The 18,607-nt window shown below is 32.7% G+C and overlaps 3 protein-coding genes across 3 annotated transcripts in view; 2 read left to right on the top strand and 1 right to left on the bottom strand.

Annotated features, from left to right (window-relative positions):
• Positions 1-3,050: 3,050 nt before the first annotated feature.
• The window catches only part of LOC127105914 (heavy metal-associated isoprenylated plant protein 26), a 58,596-nt gene continuing 43,039 nt past the window's right edge, over positions 3,051-18,607 (top strand). The window contains exon 1 of the mRNA XM_051043126.1: positions 3,051-3,146. Within this exon, the coding sequence (XP_050899083.1) occupies positions 3,120-3,146 (27 nt within the window). The 5' untranslated portion in view covers positions 3,051-3,119. The remainder of the gene's footprint in view (positions 3,147-18,607) is intronic.
• On the top strand, positions 3,120-3,869 carry LOC127105913 (heavy metal-associated isoprenylated plant protein 26). The gene has a single exon (XM_051043125.1). The coding sequence runs from the start codon at positions 3,120-3,122 to the stop codon at positions 3,588-3,590; it is 471 nt and encodes a 156-aa protein (XP_050899082.1). The 3' UTR covers positions 3,591-3,869.
• The window catches only part of LOC127105912 (uncharacterized), a 48,398-nt gene continuing 40,821 nt past the window's right edge, over positions 11,031-18,607 (bottom strand). Inside the window, exon 2 of the mRNA XM_051043124.1 lies at positions 11,031-11,502. Within this exon, the coding sequence (XP_050899081.1) occupies positions 11,195-11,502 (308 nt within the window). The 3' untranslated portion in view covers positions 11,031-11,194. The remainder of the gene's footprint in view (positions 11,503-18,607) is intronic.

Genomic DNA, 18,607 nt, shown 5'->3' with positions numbered 1-18,607 from the left:
TTGTTGAATTATATTTATAATATAAGCTAATTAAGATAGTAGAAAAAAAATTATTTTTGAATTAAAGATCAATTATTCGACCCGTAATGCCTATACTTTTACTATTTAAACATATTATTTTACAATAAAAAAATTTAGGTTCCTTTTTCTTGGAGTCATTTTTAGAATAATAATGATATTCCTATACTAAATCCTACACTCAAATCTTACACCAAACACTATTCATCGTATTTATACGGTGAACAGTATTTTTTTTTATAAATAAAAAAACAATATTTTACAAAAAAAATATTTTTATTTTTAAAATTATTTTTATAACATAAATATAAAGTTTGTCATTAACCAATTTTATTATTGTATTAACCATAAAAATATAAATTATTAATCACATATTTTATTTATAATTCATTAACTAAGTTTATTATTTCATTAACCAATAAAATATATAGTATTAATCAAATTCTATCATTAAAATATAAAATATAAAATATAATTAAAAATTATATTATATTTTATATTTTAATGTCAGAATTTGGTTAATACTCTATATTTTATTGGTTAACGAAATAGTAAATTTGATTAATCAACTATAAGTAAAATACGTGGTTAATACAATAATAAAATTGATTAATGATAAATTTTATATTTATGTTATAAAAATATTTTTTTATAAATGAAATTCTGGTGTAGTCAGTATTCAGATGTTCTACCTCAAGTCATGACATCTGATCTAACATTGTACATACAGCAAGACAGTTATTACACCCTGTACTAATGTACACCCTTTTTATTTTTTTTCAGTGTCACATCCTCTCATTCTATGTCATCCTAGAATGGAGGAACACCTAGTTATGTGCACCATAACATTCACCACTGTTGTTTTCCTGCACAGTTGTCATCATGATGTCTCAATCCTGTTTTGAACATCATCTGTTACATTGTTCCAGTTTGTTGGTCATGTACTTGTATTTCCTAGATTAAAGGTTGTAACAAGTTAAACTAATCTCCACTTATTAAGGAGCTAACAAATAGATTATTTGTTAGGTTCATTAATTGTAGCTTAGTTGTTAGTTTCCTAGATTTTAGAACAGCTGGTGGATTCCTGAAGAATAGCCTGAGAAAAATCCTGAAACAGAAAAACTAACCATCCAACAATATAACATATGCTGTCAGGAATGAATGTCACAACATTCCGTCTGACATCCAAGCCCAGAACCATATGCTCAGTCTGTTTAGTTCCTGAACACAGACTGCTAAATTTGCTGTACTGTAAAAGACCAACCAGTCTCTACTTCAGTATCAGCTTACTGGAAGAACTGTCAAGACATCCAGTTTGACAGTTTCCCACAGCTCTTTTGGCCTTGTCTGATATGCTTTTGAAAACCAGACTTCACTACATACTGAACTGAATTCATCAGCTTATTAAACAGTATGTGCTGTTGTTGATGAATGTCAAAACATTCTGATTGACATTCCAACAGAAGGCTATGTATCAGGTTTGTTATTAACTTGATTGGCAGACTGTAACACAACCTGAATTATGGCAGACATGATTATAACATGCAGAGGTAAACAAACACAGGAAATTGTTAACCCAGTTCAGTCCAACATGACCTACATCTGGGGGCTACCAAGCCAGGAAGAAGATCCACTATTAGTAGTATCAATTCAGAGTTAAACTCCCCCGTTTACAACTCATCACTTAATCCCTACCCAATGCAATCTATACCTAGGAACTCCTAGATAGAAACCTCCAGTTTCCATTCCTATCACTACAAATACAATGTAATGTGCAAACACCTTGAACTTGCTTCACAGCTTCATTCAAGAACATAATTACTCTTGCCTACAGGCTTTGAGTGACAAACACTCTCAGGTTTACCACTGAGAAACACATGGTAACCTTCCCACAGATTGGGAGGTTTACCTTACACACACCCCTAAAAATTCATTCTAAGAGGCTTCCAAAAACTAGATTACAATCAGCTATTTATAACCTAATCACCCAACTGGATTTGGGCCTTCAGAAAGCTGCAGCAGACTTGTTCTTTGCTGTTACAACTTCAGCAGAAAAATTCTGCTAAAAACAAGGTCTTCAAGTTCCTAATCTCTCTCCATATATATCTCCATATTTTGAGCCTATATATATTCTGAATTAGTCTTCAAGTCCTCCACAAGGGAGTTAGGATATTCACCAGATATCCTTGCTGATCCCTTGACATATACTGAATTAATTAATTCAGTCTTCTACACATGTGCGATGTCACAGACCTGACGTCGTGACATCGTACATGACATGTTGGTCCAGATGTTGAATTTCTTCAACCCAACATATTAAAACAACAGAGGTGGATACATTATTTGTTTTCTAAAATTAATGCCAATCCTGAGGTATCAACAATAAATATATATTTTTTATTTATTAAAAAAATACTATTCACCTTCTATTTGATGTAAAATTTGGATGTAAAAATTGGTATAAAAATAGCAAAAGCTCTTTTTAGAATTGACCAAACCTCCAAAATTTCAAAAACGGCAAACATAATAATCACATAATAGACCTGAGCTACTTCAATAACCCTAAAAAAAAAACATTAATCATGAAATCTTATCATACAAAAAAATATTTATTTAGACTACAATGTTAGGAAATGTGGAGGAAGGCCCACATATAAAAGTGGTTTTATCTTTTTCAAAAGATTAATCTTCTTAATGATGAAATCTGGATAAGTTTTAATGAAAAAGGATGGAAATAGAACACCATACGGCAGTTACTGCTACTGGTTACTGAAAATTCACACGTTCCTTCCTTCCGGTTTCCTCATCCACTAACATCAAAATATGTCACACCATATCCATACTAAATCCTTCTTTCCCATTTATCTGCATTTGACTAACTTATCTGCATTTGACTAACTAGCCCCAATGACGGTGGTTTGAAAACATCACATAAAGACAAAAACAACCACCGACTATATTTCAGATAAACAACAATCATACACGTGGACGTGTCCGATTTACAATCTTTAACTACTTTTGTCAGAAACTTAGTTTACTATAAATATTGAACTCTGAAGTAGAATTTGTAAGACAGCAACATTATCAAACGGTTATACACCATGGGTGCTCTTGATCACATCTCTGACCTCTTTGACTGCTCTTACCGAAGAAGTTCCAAATACAAGAAAAAACGCAAACAATTCCAGACGGTGGAGGTGAAAGTGAAGATGGATTGCGAAGGATGTGAGAGAAAAGTGAAGAAATCTGTGGAAGGGATGAAAGGGGTGACACAAGTGGAAGTTGAACGGAAAGCAAACAAGGTAACCGTTACGGGTTACGTGGAGCCTTCCAAGGTGGTGAAACGAATAGTGTATCGAACGGGGAAAACGGCTGAGCTATGGCCTTATGTTCCATACGACGTGGTTGCACACCCTTATGCTCCTGGTGTTTACGACAAAAAAGCACCTTCCGGTTACGTTAGAAACGCTTATGATCCTAACGTTTCTAGCCTCGCGCGTGCTAGTTCTGCGGAAGTTAGGTATACTACTGCTTTCAGCGATGATAACCCCGCCGCATGCGCCGTCATGTGATTCCTCAGTCACGCCGCAGCTATCGACTGTTATCAGTTAGATGGTTAGTTAGAAGTTAAATCTAACTGATAACTGTAATTGTTTTAACAGTGGTAGAAGCTAAGCTCTCAATGTAGATATAAAACAAAACCTGATATAAAGTTGCATAGGCTAATTGGTTTGGTTTTGTTACTTTCAATGTCTATTTCATCTTTTTGTTTCTGTAACTTAGAGAGATGAGCTCCCAAGTTCATCTTCAACAATGATTGAACCATAAATACATAAAAGAAATTAATATGACATTGAATTATTGGATTATAAATACATAAAAATGATATAACATTAGATAATTGGATAAATATTTTTCTTTTTTTTTTTCTTTTTTTTCTTTTCTCATCGAAGGTGAATAAAATTTAACTATCATAATTATTGTTATTAACTAATAGTGGTGAAAACCGGTGTAAAAAGTGGTGAAAACCGGGACCCAACCACTAGTGAAAAATGAAAATGTGATTAATTAATACTAAATTTAATTTATTGAAAACCGTTGTAAAAAATACATGCAGCGACATGTTTATATAGTAAATTTAAGTTTTTAAGTCATGTCAATGTACAAATGTTATTAAAAGAAAAAGTGAATTATCCTATACTCTAACAATTATCCCTCCATTCATCAATTTACACGCTTTAACCAAATTGCCCTGTGTATATATTTCAAGTTTGAAAATTTGTCTTTTCTTTTTTTCTTTTCCATTTTCAAGATATCATGTCTATATAGAAGAAGTTGAGAGAATTTAAGGAAACCATATGAAAGTTATCTCAATCCACTAGTACTCTTGTATTACTTTCTTGAGGATGATAATTGGACTCATCCTAAATGAGCATCCGTAAAAATTAACTATAATGAATAAAATAAAAATCTACAAAATAGTTATGGGCATGAGCACAGACAACTACCCACAAAATAAGCGGATATAGATACGGGTACGATTACTTTAGTACCCACCGTCTCATACCCGAATAATATATATTTTATATTTTTATTTTTATTATTATATATACATTTTAATTTTATTAAATGCATCACTATAAAAATTGTCCGCATTTTAATATAAATGTTTGTTTATTTCTTAATTCAAAGTCATCATCCTTGAATTTTTTTTTAATGTTGTTAAAAATTTAAAATGACATCATAAATTATAAATGATATATTATTTTTATTAGAAATGTGTAAACGTGTATGAATATGAATACTTAGATGCTCATATGATACGAGTACGAGTACAGACGTTTATGCCCATATGAGTGTGAGATCGGGTACATGGAATTTTTGGACTAATGTCGAGGACGTGACGGTAAATTATTCCTCGTGGAGGCGTAGGACGAGGAGTTCAAGTGGCGACAAATGTATAGGAAGAGCATGTAGGTGCACCTGTGGAGGTGTCATTTTAGTTTCCATAAGGGTCGTACGACATGTCTCTTCTAGTACGACACGAAAAACATGTTGTTCGTCATTTATGGTATGACAAGGAAAGTAAATCACAAGCACTTTAGGTTGAATAATGTTTAATTATGATTGTTATTTATAATTTATACTTTACATTTTAAATTATTTTCATGAGAGAGATCCGAAGAAAGAACTAAAGGTTATAGGGCATAAAAGTAAGTTATTATAGTGAGTTCCTTTATATCTCCCACATGTGATTCATGGTTGGTTGTATAACTATGGTTTATCTTCACTCTAGATAACTAGTTTGAATAGGACTGACTAAAACATAGTATCAACATTCGTTGAGAGAAGACATGCAGAGACATCGTCCTTTCATATATCGTTGCTTAGTAAACAATTGTTTTAGCTTATCCAATACTCAACAAAAGTTCTATGTATGCTCAGATTCCTTATAGGAAAATGCAACAACAAATGTCAATTTGGTTGACGTCTTACAAACTATTTCAAATAAAGGTTGCCTATAATTTTTTATTTTATATGTGCTGTCAATAATCAACACAATAGGAAAAATATTCAACAACTTCATTGAATCAGGGTGGGCCCAAAAAATATCTCTCACAATATTTAAGTAATCTCTTCTTCTACTCCAATAAAATTATTCCTCGTGGAGGCATAGGTTAAGGAGCTCAAGTGAAGACAAATGTATAGGAAAATTAGACACGTGCACCCGTGGAGCTGTCGTTTTAGTTTCCATAAGGGTCGTACGACATGTCTCTTCTCGTACGATATGAGCAACATGTTACTCGTCATTTATGGTATGACGAGGTAAGTAAACCTCACGCGCTCTATGTTGAATAATGTTTAATTTTAATTATTATTTATAATTTATACTTTATATTTTATATTTATATTATTTTCATGAGAGATGTCTGAATAAAGAACAAAAGGTTGTAGGACATGCAATAAGTTGTTATAGTGGGTTATGTTATATCTCCCTCATGTAATTCAGGGTTGGTTGGATGGCTTTGGTCTATCTTCACTCTAGATAACCAGTTTGAGACTAAATCATAGTATCAACATTCATTAAGAGAAGACATCCAGAGACACCCTCCTTTCATATGTCATTGCTTGGTAAACAATTATTTCAGCTCATCCAATACCCAATTAAAGTTCAATGTCTACTTAGATTCCATATAGGAAAATGCAACATCAAATATCAACTCAGTTGACGTCATACCAATTATTTCAAACAAAGGTTGCTTATATTTGTTTGTCTTGTATGTGTTGTCAATAATCAACACAATAGAAAAAATATTCAACAACTTCATTGAATCAGGGTGGACCCAAAAAACATCTTACAACATTTAAGTCATCTCTTATTCTACTCCAATAAAATATTCCTTATGGAGGCATAAGACGAGAAGCTCAAGCGGTGACAAATGTATAGGAAGAGCAGACAAACACACTTATGGAGTTGTCGTTTTAGTTTCTATAAGGGTCATACGACATGTCTCTCCTTATACGGTACAAGCATGTGGCTCGTCATTTATGGTATGACAAAGTAAGTACTCCCTACTATCTCAAATATATAAAAAAAATTCAATGACATTAAATATAAGCAAAAGTCATCTAACTATTATATTCAATGTCACTATTCCAAATATACCCATATTCTTTTTTTACATTTATATGTTTGTAACGATTTCCAAAACAAAAATATAGGTGAAATTAGAAAGAGTGTGAGAATTAAATGCATTTGAACATCTTTCTTAAAGGGTGAGATATTTTGTAATTTTTTTTATATATGAGATCGGGGAAGTGAGTCTCAAGCACTTTATATTAAATAATATTTTATTTTAATTATTATATTTTATATTTTAAATTATTTTCATGAGAGAGGTCCGAAGAAAACAAAAGATTATAGAACATGGAAGTAAGTTGTTAGAGTGGGTCCCATTATACCTTCCACACGTGATTCAGTGTTGGTTGGATGAGTTTGGTCTATCTTCACTTAGATAACTAGTTTGAGTAAGATTGACTAAAACACAGTATCAACATTCGTTGAGATATGACATCCAAAGATATCACCCTTTCATATGTCATTTCTTAGTAAACAATCGTTTCAACTTTATCCAATACCCAACAAAAATTCTATGTTTGCTCAGATTCCATATACGCAAATGCATCAACAAATATCAACTTGGTTGACATCATACAAACTTTTTGAAACTAAGATTTCCTATATTTGTTTGTCTTGTATGTGTTTTCAATAATTAGCACAAAGAAAAAATATTCAACAACTTCAGTGAATCAGGTTGGGCTCAAAAAATATCTCTCACTACATTTAAGCCATCTCGTCTTTTACTCCAGTAAACATAATATGCATCCTCTATCAGCTTAAACAACTGTTATATCTCAGTTCAAGGATCTATGATCTCTTTTTGTGGCTTACTCTTATGTTTATATATTTTTATGATTCGAGTGACATTATTCGGATCTCACTCTTGCAATGACATAATATGTGTCTGAATGGAACATGACGCTTTGTAAAATCAAATACATATTATCGCTCATCTGCACTTAGCCGACCAACAAACAAATGACCTTATAATATATCAAGTAAATTATGGTTGTGAGGTCCATATTTTACATCAATCTTCCATCCAGAACCATCTTTCGAAGGTGTTGACTTGATTTTGAATGAACAACCATATTTCTTAGTAGTACTTTGTGTTGCATTATCCACTTCCTTGTATTTTCCATCTTTATCACAACTAAATATTACTTTGTGACTTCTCTTTCTCTTACTTGTTTTAGTATCTGAACGAGTTATGATAACAATCATTTTATGTTTGATTCCGACCTCCTTAATGCACCCTGTCACCTCTTTTTGTGTATAAAATTTATGTGAATTTGAGAATGCATCAGTAGTATCTACACATATTTGATTTTTTTAATCAAATATCATAAAAGAGATCTCCATATTTGTGAAACATAAAAAAAAGTTGAAAAATGTATATGAGATTACTTAGAGTCAAGTTATTTGATGCATAAAATGACATGTACCAAAAACTTATATCCAAGTGTAAGCCAAGAAATTCCAAAAGAGGAAATTCGAAAGATAAACCAGCTGAAATTTCTGCAGACCTAAGACAAAGTTAAGATGCCTTTCGATCAAACATTTTGGAAGAAAAAGCAACAACATTCGACATTGAGAAGTCTGGTATCAGACTTAGTGAAATTTTCAAGGGGTTTGGTCATTCGATAAGTTCGACAAGTCAAAGGAGTTCGACTAGAGACATATTCAAATTTTAAATTGAAGTAACTGTCTTTTGGTCTTATCCAAAATGTCAAGGACACATGGAGACCAATTGAAGGCTAGTCAGGCATGCAAATATGACATGGAGACCAATTGAAGGCTAGTCAAATTTTAAATTGAAGTAATTGTCTTTTGCCTACCACTTTTACATTTATACGAATAAATCCCGTTTCTACTTAAGTTATTCTTTACTTATTTTCTTTACCATCCAAGTATTTAGTTTCGACCCAGTCGAAATCATTTAGTTCATTTACTTTCAAAACTTGATTGCTTTACTAAGATAATCAACATTCATTACAAACAACCCGACAACATTAAATTCTCTTTTTCCATAAAATTAGCACAAACTAGCCCTATAATTTACTAGTTTGATCCTTCAAACAAAAAATTTAAAACTAAATAATTGTTTATCAGGAACACGGATAAACCCCAAATTATTTAGTATAGGTTATACCACTGAATAAATATGTTATATGTTATTCGGTAAACAAAACATTAAACCGGAAAACATGATATAAACTTATCCCATAAAAGAAAAAGAAAGATACTTACCTAATATCTTTTCTAAAATTTATCCAGGAAACTAGTGTAGGATTCAAATTCATCATTTTTGAAAAACTAAAATAAAATGGTAAAGTAGTTGATATGTTAAAAAAAATGAGAATATTTTAAAAGTTGTAGGGGGAGGAATAAATTTAAGTGTATGGGATAATTTTTTTTAAAATATGTTTGTATCCAAATTTATTCACATTTTTCTCTCGTAGTCCAATAAATGTAATATATTCCCTGAACAAATCTATGTCTAATGGAAAGTTTTTTTTTACCATTGTACGCAACATTTTCAATAAAATATCCAAACTAACCAATTTTTAAACTAAAACTTTAATATACTTCACTTTAAAAAAAAAGGACGTACTAAAGCAATTGTCGCTTGTTCCTAATTTCAATACGGCGAGGCAATTGCATGAAGTGACATGTTTTTATAATGCATATTTTAATTTTCTGCAGAAATATATTCTTACAGAAGGAAAATTATTACTACGAAAACTTCTGCAAATTTTAATAAAATCCATATTTTTCAAAACATATATTTGGAATTTTCGCAGGAAATGACGTAGAAAATAATTTCGCAGAAAACTAAAGTATCCACAATAACAAGTTGCAATCAAATAACATTACATGATTTTGAGTGTACACCAATGTAACTACTTAGAATCATAATAGCAGAAGAAAAATGCATTCAATCATTAGAAAATTGTACTAAGTAGACAGGATCTACAATTCCATTATATTTACAATAACAGAGACATTGTGTTATTGTTAGAGGGTGAGATACTGAAACTAAAACTTAAGCAGCTTAATAAATCACATGACATCTAAATTAATTAAAGACAATGTTACTAATTCAATCCATGTTTTCTCAAAGCAGTACCAAAGGAAATTAAAGTGAACAAAAAAAACTATGTATGATACTTATTCCCAACCAATCAACATAATACCGAAGGGTTATCTAAACCTAACTTATAATTCATCTTAAACAAGTTCATAAGAGGTTCCTGTTATCAAAACAAATTAAATCCAAAAAAGGGTTCCCATGTAACTTATAATTCCTTGACATTAAACAACAATATAATTAGGTTTTTTTAATTCAAATCCTAGTAACTAATACCTACACATTAATATCAAAACCTATAGAAACTAATACTATTGAGTGTATTTAATACAATTGTATGTTTTATCTGTACTTAATTTAATCGACCGGTTCAAACAGGTTGAACTTGTTACAATGTAGAGCATGGTATGTTTTAAAACCAATTTAGATCCAAAGACAAAAAAAAATTACACCAGAAACTAGAAACCATAGTTTAAACCTCAAACTCATACAGTAAGACTCACTGAAAACAACACCTACCTTATAAAATGAGTTAAAAACCTGAAGCATCAACAATTATAAAATAAAATTTAGTAGTATGTTGTCAACAAGTGATCATATTTGCAGGATATATCTAACTATATCCTTTTCCTGGTTAGTCTTATGGGTGAATAAAATTCAAGTTTTATAATTAACTCTAACAAAAAAATGACAATGAAATCCTAATGAAAATTTGGCCTACTCAAATCAAGGCTAATTGTTAAAACAAAAACTATTATATAAACTACGAAAATAATTGTTACTAGTACCACTGTTCTTGTATCCTTTCATAGCTCCATCTTCGTTTGAATTAAGTGCAGAGATACTGCATGAACATCATTAAACGTATTCAATTCAGATTCACCAGTTCTTGAAATCCTTTCATAGCTCCATCTTTCAACTAGTGTTGCTAATAGTGAATTACCAAAATATCAGTTTGATCGAATCTTACTACTACACAACAGTGATACAGTGCTGATATAGCCACTACTTGAAAACATAGTGTAATACATAGTGTTCCATATTTCAAATTTTATTTATAAATTAAGCATAATTAAGAAACATTGAACGGTAAATCTGATCCACTTAACCATTTCAAAGATTCTATTACCGCATATAAACCTCATCATCAATTGCCCTAAATCTGCAAACTGCATGCAACTGTATCCAATACATATCATATCTTCATATAGCCAAAAATGGATCACTTATAACATACTTTCTTATTTTAAAACTAACAAAATAAATACTAATTTACAGTAATGCCCCAACATAAATAAATATATAATAATAGGTTACTATTGCATAGATGTTCAACTTCCATTACACATTCAAAATCCAGAAAACACAACAATAAAAAAAGCAACAAACCAAAACAAACAAACTACTTAGTAGGCCTTATTAAATATAAAAAAAAACAAGTTGAACAATCTCTGCAGCATCACTCAATTCTCTCCGCTTTCATCATCATCTGAAGAAGGTAACCTGTTCAAATCAAATTTTCTTATCCCTTCTTCATTTTCATCATCAGCCGCTTCAAGTGGTGCTGGTTCATTTCTCCTATTCCCGCTCTGTGATGGTGGAAGTGGTGGTCCAAGTGCTGCTGCGGACCCCGCTGGTTGGCTTCTCTTTTTTCCTCCACTGCCGCCGCCGGCAGAAGGCCCTTCCTCTGCTACAAGGGAGCGATTCAAATCAACAATAAGTCCTCTAACAACATGTTGCACTTCTTCATCCACCTGATTACCATCATCACCTGAAAACAATCAACCACATAAGAAAAACCACATTCATATAAATGTTCAATTAATCCAACAATCACATAAACATAAAAAAAATAGTTTTATAATAATCTTAAACATACTTTCAATTAAATATTTATTATAAAACTATAATCTTAAACATACTTTCAATTAAATATTTATTATAAAACTATAGTTAGTATAAAGTCATATATGTATATGTCTATATATACCCTCAGCCGCAGACAATTGTGGTGGTTCAAAAGTAGGTGGCGGAAAGAAACCACGGTGCAGGCGTTCAGGATGTTTTCGCATGTGTCCAAACGCTGCCTTCCATGTCGCAAACTGTCTTTTACATTCTGGACAAGTTGGAGTTCCTTGAGGAGGGTTTCTAACATGATTACTTTTTCTTTTCTTCGAGCCCTTACTGTAGGAGAATTGCCATCCAAGGCGCAGCGGAATTTAAAAATTTCTCCATTTAGTGATCCTTACGAATGGGCATGATCAGTGATAGAATCGTTACCTCTTGTGGCGATTCAAACCTTTGGTGCAGATCTCTTGTAATGATCAAAACCTTTGATACAGATCCACGGGGCGATCACGAACGTTGAACGATGACAACGTCTCTACTCAGTCCACACGAACGGATTCCTTCAATCGCAGTGCTAGCTGTTATGAATGAAGGCTTTGAGTGAGAGAAAGAGGGAAACAAAATTCCAAGTCTCTACTTGAATTTCTGTCTGAGTGGAGTGGAGTAACAATGCTTCTACCCAAGGGGTTCTATTTATAGAACCACTTGTGTGGGCTTCAAGCTAAAAAGCCCACTTAAGTGTATTTTGGCTCATATCTTATAATATGCCCAAAATCACTTAAGTATTTGGTACCTTACCATATTTCGTCTCCCACTTAAGTGCACTGTACCTTACGATGTTCCTTAATTATTCTATCTCTCATCAATCCGTCCTTTGTGTGTGACCCTATAGGTTTTCGCGACGTTGGCAATTATATTAAATCACGCATTTAACATAATAAACAGTGAGCAGTATCTAGCAACACATCACTGCTACCCAAGTCACGAAAATGTCATGTGATCTGACAAAACCTCCTGTGATAATAATTATGTGTATAATTACTCCTTTGCCCTTATGTCTATATTGAACACAAGGTATAGACCGTGTCACCCTTGTCCAGTTCAATATTGGGCCCATAGACATTTATCCTGTTACGCAGGATTGGCAAATTCCATCTAGGACACTCATGTCCCTCAGCATGCTTTGTGGAGTACCCATCAACTGTCTTTATGGTTATCCAGTTACGGACAACGTTGGATCAGCAATAAAGCACTCGACTCTACATCTAGGATCCATAGTGGTTTCAGGTCGAAGAGTGGTATACACTATTATCACCATGAGAATAACTTATGACACTTTGCATAACTTTCTATATAGTATTCTCATAGCGGGTCAATCCGGTATAAATATTACTCCTAATATTCATACCTATGTTTAAGACTTGATAACTCTTTATCCATGATCCATGAGATGTGATCATCAGTCTACAAACATAATAGTCTTAATGCTTTAATGTTATCCCACTTCACATTAAAGCTCGACTACAGATACTTTAAGAATAATGCCCTTATGTTTAATGTGTTCTCATGATTAAGTCACACTTAATACATTAAACGGACTATCTATTCTAGGGACTTTATTAATCAACCATAATAAAGAAAATGTCTTTTATTATTAATAAATAATTTGATACAAGTACCAAAAGTATTGGCCTCTAGGGCTTACACCAACACTTACCACTAGCACCACCACCACCACCACCACTTCCCATCACAGGCACATTTGCACAGTCTGCAGTAACGGCGATCACCAGGGCCTAGAGGCATCGCCATCCCGGTCTCCTCCGTATTCATTACCACCATCACCACTTTCATTTCCGTATATTTCATCATCACCTGCAGTTAACTCAGCCCAAACTTCCTCAGCAGTTTTCATGATAACATTTTCAGAAGAACCCTCGGCCTTAGGGATAGGGTTTGTTTCAGTGGGGGTGTTATCATGTTCAGATGGAGAGTGTGGAGGGGAAACCGGGGGAGAGTTGTTTGGGGTAGAATTTGTGTTCTTGGAAGGGTCAATTGCGATGATGATGATGTGATGATGATAATAATACTAAAAGAGAAAAATGAGTGAGAATTGTGATTGTGTGTGGAAAATGTGAAGCGAGTGTGAAGTATTTATGTTGATGAAAAATGTAGGATTAAGTTTACGTTACACTAAATTCATAAAATGCAACCATTTGCGAAACAAACATGCAATATTTGATTTTGATGGTGTCTTTTGGGGGGAATTCATAAAACGCAACCATTTGCGAAACGATGCAAACATGCAGTATTTGATTTTGGTGGTGTCTTTTGGGGGAATTCATAAAACGCAACCAATTGAGAAACGATGCAAACATGCGGTATTTGATTTTGGTGGTGTCTTTTGGGGGGAAAGGTGGCTATATTCCATGTATACTAGAAATCAAATAAATTTTTTAACTAACCAATTTTTTAACTAAAATTTTAATATACTTCACTTTAAAAAAAAGGACGTACTAAAGCAATTGTTGCTTGTTCCTAATTTCAATACGGCGAGGCAATTGCATGAAGTGGCATGTTTTTATAATGCATATTTTAATTTTCTGCAGAAATATATTCTTACAGAAGGAAAATTATTACTACGAAAACTTATGCAAATTTTAATAAAATCCATATTTTTCAAAACATATATTTGGAATTTTTGCAGGAAATGTCGTAGAAAATAATTTTGCAGAAAACTAAAGTATCCACAATAATAAGTTGCAATCAAATAACATTACATGATTTTGAGTGTACACCAATGTAACTACTTAGAATCATAATAGCAGAAGAAAAATGCATTCAATCATTAGAAAATTGTACTAAGTAGACAGGATCTACAATTTCCATTATATTTACAATAATAGGGACATTGTGTTATTGTTAGAGGGTGAGATACTGAAACTAAAACTTAAGCAGCTTAATAAATCACATGACATCTAAATTAATTAAAGACAGTGCTACTAATTCAATCCATGTTATCTCAAAGCAGTACCAAAGGAAATTAAAGTGAACAAAAAAAACTATGTATGATACTTATTCCCAACCAATCAACATAATACCAAAGGGTTATCTAAACCTAACTTATAATTCATCTTAAACAAGTTCATAAGAGGTTCCTGTTATCAAAACAAATTAAATCCAAAAAAGGGTTCCCATGTAACTTATAATTCCTTGACATTAAACAACAATATAATTAGGTTTTTTTTAATTCAAATCCTAGTAACTAATACCTACACATTAATATCAAAACCTATAGAAACTAATACTATTGAGTGTATTTAATACAATTGCATGTTTTATGTGTGCTTAATTTAATCAACCGGTTCAAACAGGTTGAACTTGTTGCAATGTAGAGCATGGTATGTGTTAGGGACCAATTAGTACTACTTTTCATATAATTTTATTGGTCCCTTTTACCAATTTTTGATGTAATTACACACTTTTATTCTCACAATTTTGTATAAATGCAATTAAGTTTAGTTGATGTTGTTTTGAGTAGTTATTTCACGTATTTGTTAGTTTTGTAGAGTTTTTGGTCAAGAGAGCATCAGAATTCATAAGCACAATTTGGAAGAAGTTTCAATGGCAATTTGGAGGCATAATTTGGAAGACCAACTCTTGGGAGAATTATTTACATGAAGCTTGCAAGGCAAGGAAGCTGAATTGGCTTCAGTTCGCGCCGCAACTAGGGATGGCACCGCGAACCTTGCGAAACCAGCAAGTTGTTTGTTTGGGCCAAGTGTTCTGTTTGCAAGCCAGCTGTATTGTGACAGTTTTGTATCTGTTTTAGAGTGCTTTTCAGTTTGAGATAAAAATGAACATTTTAGGAAATGTTAGGCTCTTTAAGAAAACATAATGGAAAACATAAAAAGATTCATTCATTATTCCTAGTTTCACATATTGTAAGAGAAAACAGAGTTTGTTTCACCATTGCATTTTGCTGTCCAAAATGATGATGAGGAGCTAAACCTCATTTTGTCAAGATTGGAGGTAGTAGCTATTCCTATTTGTTTATGTATTTCATTTGACTCTTATATATGATAAAAGGTTATTGATGTATTGAATGATATTTTTGCCTTAAGTTGAATATTAGATTTGAGTAGTTGTTGAAAGAGATTGTTTAAGTCTTGATATAAAATATATTTTCAAGTAGTGAATAAGTTGTAGAAATAGATTTATTCACTACTCTTCTTTTGTATCAACCATTAAAGATTGCTATATTGATAGTTAGGTGGAGAAATCGTCTAAAGATTAATATAGTGATTATCACAATATCATTTAGACATAAATGATATTGAGAGGATACTTGAACATCATCAATAATCTTAAGTCTATATAGTTATCATAAGGAATCATAAGCAATTTAAATAGTGAACTCCAATCTTGTCAAGCCTTTTACATTTGATTAAAACTATTTTATTGTTTTCACTACGCCAAATAAGGGAAAAGAGGGCGCTTATTTTGGCCTATAACAGCGCTTTTAAGCGCCCTCTAAAGTGGCGCTGACATAGGTAAAGACAGCGCTTTGTTTTCCTGGAGAAAGCGCTGTCTAAACTGGCCCTTTAAGGGCCACATTATAGTGCGCTTTCAGAAAAAAGCGCCCTCTGGAGTGGTCCATAAAGAGCCACCTTAGAGGGCACTTTCTGGACAAAGCGCCCTCTAAAGTTGTCAATGTAAAGTGTTTAGAGGGCGCTTCCTACAGAAAGCGCCCTCTAAAGTTGTCAATGTAAAGTGTTTAGAGGGCGCTTCCTACAGAAAGCGCCCTCTAAAGTGTTAGTTATTTAAAAAAAAATTGTTTGAAAAACAGTGGGTATTTAATTGGGAACCTGTTCGCATGCTGCAAAAGTGTAAAATTCATATTGATTTCATCCTTTAATCCAATGTTATACACCATTAATCCATTGATATATACAACATGAATCCATTTATATACAACATTAATCCTCCATATATACAACATTAATATATGATTCTTTGATCAACAATATACAACAACATATTCATGATTTAGTAAAAGTACAACAACAATATACAACATATATACAACAACAACATACAACAACAACATTCCATACATATATGTACAACAATATACAACCTAGCTATATGATTCTTTGATCAATAATGAATTGACACAATTCATCCTTCATTTCATCCAAATGAGCTCTTGAGTAAGATTTGTATTCGTCAAGGTACTACAATTAAGAGAATAAAACATATTCATGATTTAGTAACAAATTAGATGAAATATCCGATAATATTAAAATAAACCCTAAGTTATTATTCCATACCATTTTTGGGATGTCTATACGATTCAACGCAATGATATCTCTCATAAATCTCAATACAAAAAATCCGCAATCGACCGAATTGTTTTGCTGAGGACACTACACAGAAAAACAAACAATATATATATAGTTAATTTCTTACAAACACTATTAAAAGAAAAAAACAAACACTATTATAAGCAAAAATAAGATACTTAATATATACCTGAACTCTGACCCAGGTAATGTCCTTCCTATTACGATAATTCTTTTTCGATCTAAATTTTAGTATTGCCCTAACAAAATAAAAACGTATATTGAGATCAATCTGACAGACATAATTAAATATACAAATACACACGAATATTTAGGGGAATTTCACTTACGCGTCAACCGTCTTCTTCATACTCGGATATTTACTCCAATCACCCGGTAACGAATCGAGATAATACACCATTAGTCTCGAAAGATCCATAGCAACCAACACCCAGTGACCACTGTAAAAGAAAACAAAAATTTAGATGCATGAAAATTTTCTACGTAAAAGATATACATAGATTAGAATGAAATTATTAGAAAGAAAATCTAACCCGTTGCCAGAATTAAACGGTAAAAAATACAAACTGGGTGTAGTATTATCGCCGGCCGCCATGAATCTATCGACTAGTTCATATTAGAAGTAATTCATATTTATTAGTTGTACTATTTTCTTAGCCCCTAAGTTTATTAGAGGGTATTTTAGTATTTTATCCTATTCTAGTAACCCTAGTTTTAGCTTATAAATAGGGTGGCAATCATTGTAACTTTTATCATGTTTTGTAGCCGTCATTCTCTTAATAGAATATTTCCATTCATCATTTATTCTACCTTTGCACCAACAATTGGTATCTAGAGCTCCGGTTCGGATTCATTGGGAAACACGGGAAACACGAGTGAACGTGAGGTCTTGTGTGTTTGATTTTGATTCTTAGATTTGTGTTGAATCTTGAACAAAATCTGATCAGAATTTTAATTCTGTGGGTTGGGAAACACTGTGTGAGAAATCTGAGTGTACTGTGCAAGGTAGAAAGATGAACGGAAACGACAACATGAACACCAAACTTCCAGTATTTGACGGTAAAAACTGGAATCGTTGGATGATCCAAATGCGTGTACTGTTCGGTGCTCAGGATGTTCTAGATCTTGTCACTGATGGTTATGTTCCGGTAGCAACAGATGCAACGGATGAACAGAAAAACGCGCAGAAGGAAGTAAGGAAGAAGGATCAGAAAGCATTGTTCTTCATTCATCAATGTGTTGATGTAAATGTGTTTGAGAAGATTGCAGATTCAACGACAGCAAAGGCTGCGTGGGACACACTGGTTAGATGTTATGGTGGTGACGCATCAGTGAAGAAGGTGAAGCTTCAGTCCTTGAGAAAGCAATATGAGAATCTCAACATGAAGAATAATGAGAAAGTTTCGGAATACATCTCCAGAGTGATTCTGATCACAAATGAGATGAAAGCGTGTGGAGAAACTCTTTCTGAAGAAACAATCATGGAGAAGGTATTGAGATCCCTTACCTCTCAATTTGATTACATTGTGGTAGCAATAGAACATTCCAAAGATCTGAGCACCATGAGAATTGAAGAGCTGCAGAGCAGTCTAGAAGCGCAAGAGTTGCGTTTGACTGAGAGAACTTTTGAAAGGGAAGTAGAGCAGCAGGCTCTGAAAGCAA

The sequence above is a fragment of the Lathyrus oleraceus genome, chromosome 7 (genome assembly GCF_024323335.1).
Source record: "Lathyrus oleraceus cultivar Zhongwan6 chromosome 7, CAAS_Psat_ZW6_1.0, whole genome shotgun sequence".
NCBI classification, from domain to species: domain Eukaryota; kingdom Viridiplantae; phylum Streptophyta; class Magnoliopsida; order Fabales; family Fabaceae; genus Lathyrus; species Lathyrus oleraceus.
Note: the sequence above shows the minus strand (reverse complement) of the source record. Positions and strands in the feature narration are given on the sequence as shown.